This window comes from Penaeus monodon, chromosome 38 (genome assembly GCF_015228065.2).
Source record: "Penaeus monodon isolate SGIC_2016 chromosome 38, NSTDA_Pmon_1, whole genome shotgun sequence".
NCBI classification, from domain to species: Eukaryota; Metazoa; Arthropoda; class Malacostraca; order Decapoda; family Penaeidae; genus Penaeus; species Penaeus monodon.
The window spans coordinates 2,362,952-2,372,951 of record NC_051423.1 but is presented as its reverse complement, the minus strand read 5'-3'; the positions used below and the strand labels follow the sequence as shown (position 1 = coordinate 2,372,951).

Below are 10,000 nucleotides of genomic sequence, written 5' to 3'. Positions count from 1 at the left end.
GCCTACCTCTTGGACCATCCCAGCCCCGATTCGCTGTCGGCCGCTCCCCGGTCCGGCGCCAGGGGCCTGCTCCAGTGCTCAGGTTCAACAGGTGCCCGGCGAGGCTGACGGCGAGGAATGCCCAAGGGCTACAAATGTGAGCAGGTAAGCTTAGAATAACCGGCCATCATCGGGACCACAGGGATGTGTTGCTGGCTTAATCTCTAGGACTTTATTTTCTGCAGAAAATTATATTACTCATGGCAAACACGTGATAATGAATTTTTGTCAAAAAGGGTGTTGGGTATGACCTGTCTAGCTTTCCCCCCCCAGAGACTAACTGAAAAGGCATGTAGCGCCCTCAGTCTCGGTGAAAATCTAATTGCCAACTTCCGAGTCAAACCCTGCCCCTTTGTCTTCATCTGTTGCAAATATCAATAGGGTTTTTCCCCTGGATTCTTTATCAACTACTTTTACCACGCAAAGTGACAAACGCAAAAAAAAAAAAAAAAAAAAAAGTTGGAGCTATGATGTCTCTGCACTTAACCAATGACCCTTGGGATATCATATATAGCTAGAAGCATAATTATTTGCATAATTCATTTGATATTGTTACAATTGCCAGAAAGCAAAACTCATACCCCTATTTTGTTTTGAAAAAATGTTCCATACCGAAAGGCCCTTCAGAATCTTTTGGGAAAAATTCAATTTCATTTTCGGGATCAACAGTCTAGGTGGAGGTTGGGCTCTCTGGCTGCATGTGCCTTGCATTGGCCCCTCCAGCAGGGAGGCCAATGCTCAGTGGGAGGAGAAGCGCCAAATGGTTAGAAGATTGTCTGAGTATCCTCTGGAGGGCATTTTTGGAAACCCTGGGTGGCAGTACTGCAGTTACATACTGCACTTAAAATCCTAGTAACCTGACCCTGAATGCGCACTAACGAGCTCGCACTCTGTACTGTGCACACACGCAAACATATACATATGTTTACATATAGACACCCACACCCACACACACACACACTTTTAATATATACAATTGTTGTGGTGTGTGTGTGTGTGTGGGGTGTGTTTGTGTGGGTGTTTGGTGGTGTGTGTGTGTTGTGTTGTGTGTTGTTTGTGTGTTTCTAGGGTGTCTTATCCCCCCCCCCCCCCCCCGCTTGAGGTCACAGGTGAAAGGATTTTTTTTTTTCTAATCTTTATTTTATCTGGAAATTTTAAATTATCAAAAAGTATTCACTTCTCTCTTTTTCTGTTCTCTCAGCTTTCATAAAAAAGCCAATTATTTACCATTTTCCGGGAAATCAGCAGCGTGACCACTAAAGGGAAACTATTTTTCAGAAAGGGGTTTAAACGCTACTGCTACGTGCATTTAATGTTCCGCATGCATAGGACTTTGCAAAAAAAATACATTAGGAACTGGTCTCAAAATTCCGATGCTTTAGTCACTCCCTTTTTTTTTTTGCTTAGGGTCCCTGAAAAGGGAAGAAAATTTAATTTGAAAAAATTTTACAATATGTTGCAAAAGGTTTTGGGGGTACAGGTCCTTTTTTTTTTTTTTACTTGATTCCGTGTTTACATTTCGAAAAAATCTTTTTATTACCAAACCATTCCGCTTTGAGACACATGCAGTCAACACCAACGGTCACAAGGCACAGGACAACAGTAACACAAAAGGTAGTTGTCCCTGAAAGCACAAAGTGAATAATCAGACTTAAATCACAAGAAATAAAATGTGCCCCATAAAAGGGTGGGTTTTCCCTCGTCCTTTTCAGGGACATGTCACCAAAAAAAATGGTCACAAAAAGGGGGCACTTTTAAAACGACCTGTTTCTCCCTCTGCAGTGAAACTGTTCATCGAGATTGACAACCTGAGTGATCTGACGACAGGCCCTCGACACGAGGGCCTGTCACTGACGGGAATACTGGCGGGCACCCCCCCTTTAAAAAGGGCGTCCTGTTGAGGCCCCAAAAAGGGGACTCGACGCGGCCACTGTCAGCCGCGGTCGGCGATGGATTCGGCGAGCTTGCCCTGCTGCTACTGTTGTTGTTGTTGTTGTTGTTGATGTTGCTGTTGTTGGAGCCGCTGATGTTGTTGATGTAGGGCAGGCACTCCTGATACACAGAGATGTAACCGCTCATGTTCCTCATCTTCATGCGGTAGACGAAGTCGAGGAGGTGCAGGCAGTTGTCCCTGGTGACGGTGTCCAGCTCGACCAGGACGACGTACGAGAAGATGGCCGGGTGCGGGCGCGAGCGACGCCGGAAGAACGACAGCCCTTCACCCCGGGGTCGTGGGCCCGTTCGTAGATGTAGAGGGCGCCCGTCCACTCGCGCCACAGCGCCTCCATCCGCTGGGGGGGGGGGGGGCATTATCTTTCGGTCAAAGGGGGGCCCCGCCCAGCGGCAGATTTTTTTTGACGAAGAGCGCTAATTATACGCGGTTGCACTTAGCTGACTTTAACATATTCATAATATGGTTATTTAGGGACTGCATGCAAAACTAGCAGGAAATCTATGTTATCAATTACAACAATTATTCCCCCTCCCTCTCTCTCTCCCCTCCTCTCTCTCTCCCCTCTCCTCTCTCCCCCTTCTCTCTCTTCTCTATCTATCTTAAATCGTATCAATTACAGATTAGAAAGGTTGAATGAAATGAATTTTCATAATACAAAGGATTTTTGGGGTATCGTTTGTCTTCGTCAGAAATCATGTATTTTTTTCAGAAATACGTGTACCCGACGAAAACCAAAGAAACCGGGCAAAAACATCTCTTGTAATTGTGAAGAATTCATTTCCTTGATATTTTTTATACTCTCTCTCTCTCCCCTTTTCTCCTTCCTCTCCCTCTCTTCTCTCTCTCTCTCCCCTCTCATCCTCTCCTTCACTCTCCTTTCCCCTCTCCCCCTTCCCCCCCTTCTTCTCCCTCTCCTTCCCCCCTCCCTCACTCCCCTCTCCTCTCCCCCTCTCTCCTTTTTTTCCCCCCTCTCTCTTTTCTCTCGTCTCCTTCTCTCTCTCGCCCTTCTCTCTCGTCTTCCCTCCTCTCTCCCCTCTCCTCACTCTCTCTTTCCCCCTCTCTTCCTTCTCTCTCTCTCTCTCCTTCCCTCTCTTTCTCCTCTCTCCCTCTCTCTCTCTCTCTCTCTCTCTCTCTCTCTCCTCTCTCTTCCTTTCTCTCTCTCCTTTTTTATCTTTCTTCTCTCCTCCCCCCTCTCTCTCTCTCTTTTCCCCCCTCTCCTCCCCTTTTCCCCTCTCTCCCCTCCCCCATCTCTCTCCTCTCTCTCTCCCTTCTCATTCCCTTTCTCCTCTCTTTTCTCTCTCACCTCTCTCCTCTCTCTCTTCTCTCTCTCTCTCTTCTTCCCTTTTTCTTTTCTCCTCCCCTCCTCTCTCTTCTCTCTCTTCTCCTCTCTCTTCTCTCTTCCTCTTTCTCTCTCTCTTTTTCCCTTCTTTTTCTCTCCTTTTTCTCTCCCCCTTCGTTTCCCCTCTTTCTCTCCTTTTTTCTCCTTTTTCCTCTCTCTTCTCTTTCTTCTTTTCTCCCTTTTCTCCCCTCTTCCGATCTTTCTCTTTCTCTTCCTCGCTCTCTCTCTCCCTCTCTCTCTCTCTCTTCCCTCCCCCCTCTCTCTCTTTCTCTCTCCTTATCCCCCTCTCTCTTTTTCTCTCTCTCTTTTTCTCTCCCCCCTTTCCTCCTCTCTTCTCCTCTTTTCTCTCTCTCTCTTCCTTCTCCTCTCTTTTCTCGCTCTTCTCCTCTCTCTCTCTCTCTCTCTCTCTCTCTCTCTTTCCCCCCCCCCCTCTCCTTTTTCTCTCTCTCTCCTCCCTTTCTTTCTCCTCTCCTCCCCCCGTCCCTCTTCTCTCCCTTCCCCCCTCCTTTTCCCCTCTCTCTTCCCTCCCCCTCTTTTTCTCTCTCTTTCTCTCTTCTCCTCTTCCCCCTCTTTTTCTTCTCTCTCTCTCTCTCTCTCTATCCTCTCTCTCTCTTTCTCCCTCCCCCTCTCTCCCCCTCTCTTCCCCCCCTCCCCCCTCTCTTTCTCCCCTCCCTCCTCCCTCCTTTCCCCCTTTCCCCCCTCTCTTCTCCCTCGTCTCTTCTCTCTCTTCTCTCTCCCTCTCTTTCTCTTCTCTTCTCTTTCTCCTCCCTCTCTTCCTCTCCCCCCTCCCCCCCCCCCTCTTCTTTCTTCCCCCTTTTTTCTCTCTCCATCCCCCCCCCCTCTCTCTCTCCCCCCCCCTCTCTTTCTCTCCCTCTCCTTTCTCCTCCCTCTCTCTCTCTCTCTCCCCCTTCTCTCTCTCCCTCCCCTTTTTCTCTCTCTCTCCTCTCTTCCTCTCTCCCCTCCCCTCTCTCTCTCTCCCTTTTTCCCTCTCTCTCCTCTCCTCCCCCCCTTTTTTTTCTCCTCCCTCTCTTTTTCTCCTCCCTTTTCTTCTCCTCCCTCTCCTTTTCCCCCTCTCCCTCTCTTTCTCTCTCCCCCTTTTCTCTCTCTCTCCCCCTCTCTTTCTCTCCCTCTCTTTCTCTCTCTCGCTCTCTTCCCCCTCTCCTCTCTCTCTCTCCCCCTCCTTCTCTCTCTCTCCCTCTCCCCTCTTTTCTCTCTCTCTCCCCCTCCCTCTTTTCTCCCTTTTCTCTCCCCCTCCCTCCTTTTTCTCTCTCTCTCTCCCCCTCCCTCTTCTCTCCCCTCCCCCCCTTTTTCTCTCTCCCTCCCCTCTCTTTCTCTCCTCTCTCTCTCCCTCTCTCTCCTTTTCTCTCTTCTCTCTCCCTCTCCCTCCTTTCTCTCTCTCTCTCCCTCTCCCTCTCTTTCTCTCCTCTGCCCCCTTTCCCCTTTTTTCCCTCTCCTTCCCTCTCTTTTTTCTCTCTCCCCTCTCCCTCTCTTTTTCTCTCCTCTCCCTCTCCCCCTCTCTCCTCTCTCTCCCTCTCTTTCTCTCTCTCTCTCCCCTCCCCTCTTTCTTTCTCTCTCTCCTCCCTCTCCCTCTCTTTCTCCTCCTCCTTCCCTCTCCCTCTCTTTTCTCTTTTTCCTTCTCCCCCTCTTTCTCTCTCTCTCCCCCTCTCCCTCTCTTTCCCTCTCTCCCCCTCCCCCCTTTTTCCCTCTCTTTCTCTCTCTCCCCTCCCCTCTCTTCTTCTCCCCCCCCTCTCCCTCCCCTCTTTCTCTCTCTTCTCCCTCTCCCTCTCTTTCTCTCTCTCTCTCCCTCTCCCTTTTTTTCTCTCTGTCCCTCTCCCTTTTTTCTCTTTCTCTCCCCTCCCCTCTTCTCTCTTCTCTTTTCTCTCCTCTCTCTTCCCTCTCCCCCTTTCCCCCCTTTCTCTCTCCCCCCTCCTTTTTCTTTCTCTCTCTCCCTCCCCTCTCCCTCTCTTTCTCTCCTCTCTCCCTCCCTCCTTTCCCCTTTCTCTTTCCCCCCCCCTCCCCTTTTTTTCTTCTCTCTCTCCCTCTCTTTTCTTCTCCCTCTCCCTCTCTTTCTTTTCTCTCTCCCCTCCCTCCCCTCTTTCTCTCTCTTCCCTCTCCCCCTCCCTCTTATCTCTCTTCTCTCTCCCCTCCCTCTTCCCTCTCCTTTCTTTTCTCTCCCCCTCCCCCCCCTCCCTCTCTTTCTCTCCTCTCTCTCCCTCTCCCCCTCTTCTCTCTCTCTCTTTTCCCCTCTTTCTCCCTTTTTCCCTCTCCCTCTTTTCCCCTCTTTCCCTCCCTCTCCTCTTTCTCCTCTCTCCCCTCTCTTTTCTCTCTCCCCCTCTTTTTCTCTCTCTCTCTCTCCCTCTCCCCCCCCCTTTTCCCCTCCTCCCCTCCCCCCCTCTCTTTCCTCTCTCTCCCTTTTTCCCCCTTCTCCCTCCTTTCTTTTCTCTCCCCCCTTTTTCCCTCTCTTTCCCCCCTCTTTTTCTCTCTCTCTCCCTCTCCCTCCTTTTTCTCTCCCTCTCTCCCCTCTTTTTCTCTCTCTCCCCCTCTCCCTTCTTTTCCCCTTTCTCTCTCTCTCCTCTCCCTCTCTCTCTTTTCCTCCTCTCTCTCTCTCTCTCTCTCCTCTCTCTTCTCTCCCTCCCCCCTCCTCTCCCCCTCTCTCCCTCCTTTTCCCCCTTTCCCCCCCTCCCCCCCGCCCTCCCCCCTCTCTCCCTTTTTTCCCTCCCTCTCTCTCTCCCTCCCTCCTCCTCTTCTCCCTCCCTCCCTCCTTTTTCCCTCCCTCTCTCCTCCCTCCCTCCCTCCTCCCTCCCTCCCTCTCTCCCTCTTCCCCTCCCTCCTCTCTTCTCTCCCCTCCCCTTTTTTCCCTCCCCTCCTTCCTCCCTCACCCCTCCCTCCCCTCCCTCACCCCTCCCTCCCCCCCCCCCTCCTCCTCCTTTCCTCTTCTCCTCCGCTCCCTTTTCCTCCCCCCCGCTCCCGTCCCCCTTTGGCCCCCTCCCCCTCCCAACGCCCTTCCCCCTTTCCCTTTTATCCCCCTTTTCTCCTCTCGTCCCTTCTCGCTTTGGGGCCCCTCTCCCCCTCCCTCTCCCCCTTCCCTCCCTCCCTCCTCCCTTCCCTTCCCCCTTTCCCCCCTCCCTTCCCCCCCCTCCCCCTCCCTTTTCCCCTCCTCCCCTCCCCCTCCCTTTCCCCTCCTCCCCTTTCCCCCCCTCTTTTCCCCCTCCTCCCCTTCGTCTTCCCTGGCCTCCCGCTTTTTTCCCCTCCCTCCCCTCCTTTCCCCCTTCCCGCCCTTCCCTTTTTTTTTTTTTTCCCCCCCCCTTTTTTTTTTTTTTTTTTCTTTAATTCTTACATCCTTCTTTTTTTTTCTTCCTTTTTCTTCCTCTTCTGATTTCTTTTTTTTTTTTTTTTGTTTGTTTTTTTTTTTTTTTTTTTTTTTTTTTTTTTTTTTTTTTTTTTTTTTTTTTTTTTTTTTTTTTTTTTTTTTTTTTGTGTGTGGTGTGTGTTTGTGTGTGTTGTGTGTGTGTGTGTGGGGTGTGCGTGTGTTTGTTTGTTTTTTTTTGGTGTGGTGTGGGGGGGGGGGGGGGGGGGTGGTTTTTTTTTGTGTGTGGGCCTCTCCCTCCCTCCCTCCCTCTCCCTCCCTCTCCCTCTCTCCCTCCCTCTCCCTCCCCTCTCTCCCTCCCTCTCTCCCTCCCTCCCTCCGTCCGTAGGCCTTACCGGGTCGAGTTCTCCCTCGAGCGTCTTGAACCCGAGGAGGATGTAGCATCGCGCCCACAGCGACGGGTCGGAAGGGCACGTGACCAGCAGCTCGGGCACCCACGTCACCAGCTCCTCGAACACGCCTGCGAAAAGAGGAGGCGCAGGACACGTTAAGTCAAGCAAAGAAAAAGAAAAGGGCATTTTATACACATGTATGCATCTCTGCTCGTCCCTTCTCGTCTGTGACCGTCCCTCTGCCCCCTCTGCCCTGCGTGGCCACCCCTTGCCCTCCCTGCCCGTGCCTGCCCTTCCCTTGCCCGTTCCTGCCCGTCCCTTGCCCTCCCTGCCCGTCCCTTGCCCTCCCTGCCCGTGCCTGCCCGTCCCTTGCCCTCTCCCCTGCGACGCACCTCTCTGCAGGACCCACTCGGCGCCCGGGGAGTCGTGCTGGGACAGGAACGACTGGCCGGTCACGCGCTGGTTGTCAGGGACGACCTCCGAGACGTGGACCACAGGGAACTGCACTGTGGGACAAAGGCAGGACCCGGATGACAACACGACAAAACAACTATAACAAAGACAGCAATAATAAGAAGAATGATAATAATAATGATAATAATAACAACAACAACAACAACAACAATAATAATAATAATAATAATAATAATAATAATAATAATAAACAATAATAATAATAATGACATTATCATCACTATCTTTATTGTTATTGCTATCATTAATGATATCAATAATACCAATAACAATTACAATGATGCAATAATGAAGATGTGTGTGTGTGTGTGTGTGTGTGTGTGTGTGTTGTGTGTGTGTGTGTGTGTGTGTGTGTGTGGTGTGTGTGTGTGTGTGTGTGTGTGTGTGTGTGTGTGTGTGTGTGTGTGTGTGTGTGTGTGTGTGTGTGTGTGTATGTATGTATGTATGTATGTATGTATGTATGTATGTATGTATGTATGTATGTATGCATGTGTATATGTATATGCATGTGTATATGTATATGCATGTGTATATGTATATGCATGTGTATATGTATATGTATATGTATATGTATATGTATATATATATATATATATATATATATATATATATATATATATATATATATATTATATTTGTGTGTGTGTGTGTGTGTGTGTGTGTGTGTGTGTGTGTGTGTGTGTGTGTGTGTGTGTGTGTGTGTGTGTGTGTGTGTGTGTTGTGTGTGTGTGTGTGTGTGTGTGTGTGTGTGTGTGTGTGTGTGTGTGTGTAGAAAGAGAGAAGAGAGAGAGAGAGAGAGAGGGAGAGAGAGAGAGAGAGAGAGAGAGAGAGAGAGAGAGAGAGAGAGAGAGAGAGAGAGAGAGAGAGAGAGAGAGACATACAGACACACACACACACACACACACACACACACACACACACACACACACACACACACTATATATATATTATATATATATATATATATATATATATATGTATGTATATATTATGTATGTATACGTATATATAAGGTAACTAAGGTCTCGTCAGCCTATATACACTAAAATGTTTTTCCTGCTTTCTAAACGTATTACAATCTTGCCGGCTTCCTTTGAGAAAATTATACTCTTGCCTAATACCATGTAAAGAAAAAGAGATGAAAATGGTGTCCGATTTGAACCATGGATTATTTTCCCTTCTTTTATTGAGTAGGTCTGACTAATATTATTTATAATATTTTAATATTATGCCTCATATGAAAAAGAGGAAACGCCTGATCGCCAGGAGGCCCATGACAAGTACAAGCAAAAGCTAACCAAACACAAACTCTTTACTCACAAAAATAAGATTAAAACGCGGAAATCCCGCGAAGAGAGCGACGGAGCGCCGGCCGGACGCCCGCCTGCTCGACCGCCCGACCTCGCCCCATACAGCAGCTGTAAATAGTATGCGTTGTATGGTTTCTCAATCCGTCCAAAGGGCATGCGAGCTACACCCCAGGCGTGGGTATGCGAGCACAAGGGCGCCCGAGGCACCTGCGTCAGGCTGCCAAAGCCTTACAAGAACAGCCCCCCCCCCCCGCTCGCCTCGTGGAAGCCGCACAAACGCACTTTAAAACGCATTGGCTGACGTCCGCGTCGATCCGTTTTGCTTGGGACGGCGAAAAATGAACACGTGGTTGTTATCTGTCATGCTACTGCTTCTGTTGTTACTATTATCTCCACTATTACTACTAGTACTACGACTACTATTACTACTATTAGAATGACTATTACATTGCTAATATTTCTAATACTGCTTCTACTACAGTTAACAGAAACGATTACTGTTACTGTCATTACTGTAACTGTTTGACCTACAGTTGGTATTGTTGTTGACGTCTTTGGTTTCTGGTTAGGGAGGTTTTTAGGACAGAACTCTATCTTTTATTTGTTTTGCTTATCATCATCATCATCACATTATTATTATTATTATTATTATTATTATTACTATCATTATTATTATTATTATTATTATTATTATTATTATTATTATTATTATCATTATAATCATTATCATCATATCAATTTTTTGTTTTTGGGTAGGGGTGGGGTATTATTAACCCCCCGGCGACCCGGTTTCGAGTTAGGGCCGGGGGGAGGGGGGAGGTCACTGAACGGAAGCCTGGTCTGGCCGTCCGTCCGAAGCTGGTTTCATGGGGATGGGGATGCTGAGGATGGTAATGGTGAGGCGGAAACACAACAGAATCGCACATCAACAGCCACCAATAAAAATGATGATACAATGACAATGATGATGAGATGGTGAGATGATAAATGTGATATGTGATATGATGCTGATAAATTATGAGGGATGAGAGAGATATTAACTAACAAAAACACATATTATTGATAAGGATAAAAAAATTAGATGTGTGCTTTTTTTTAAACCATTCATAAAATTAAAGGACTTCCACATTATTTAAATATGTATATTACAAAAACGCACACACACACAACACACACACAACACCA

The 10,000-nt window shown here is 48.3% G+C and overlaps 1 protein-coding gene across 1 annotated transcript in view; it reads right to left on the bottom strand.

Annotated features, from left to right (window-relative positions):
• Nucleotides 1–2,129: 2,129 nt before the first annotated feature.
• Nucleotides 2,130–10,000, bottom strand: part of LOC119597136 — a 25,499-nt gene continuing 17,628 nt past the window's right edge. Inside the window, exons 5-7 of the mRNA XM_037946641.1 lie at nucleotides 7,424–7,537; nucleotides 7,035–7,159; nucleotides 2,130–2,330 (exon numbers count right to left, since the gene is read on the bottom strand). Coding sequence (XP_037802569.1) covers nucleotides 2,130–2,330; nucleotides 7,035–7,159; nucleotides 7,424–7,537 — 440 coding nt within the window. The remainder of the gene's footprint in view (nucleotides 2,331–7,034; nucleotides 7,160–7,423; nucleotides 7,538–10,000) is intronic.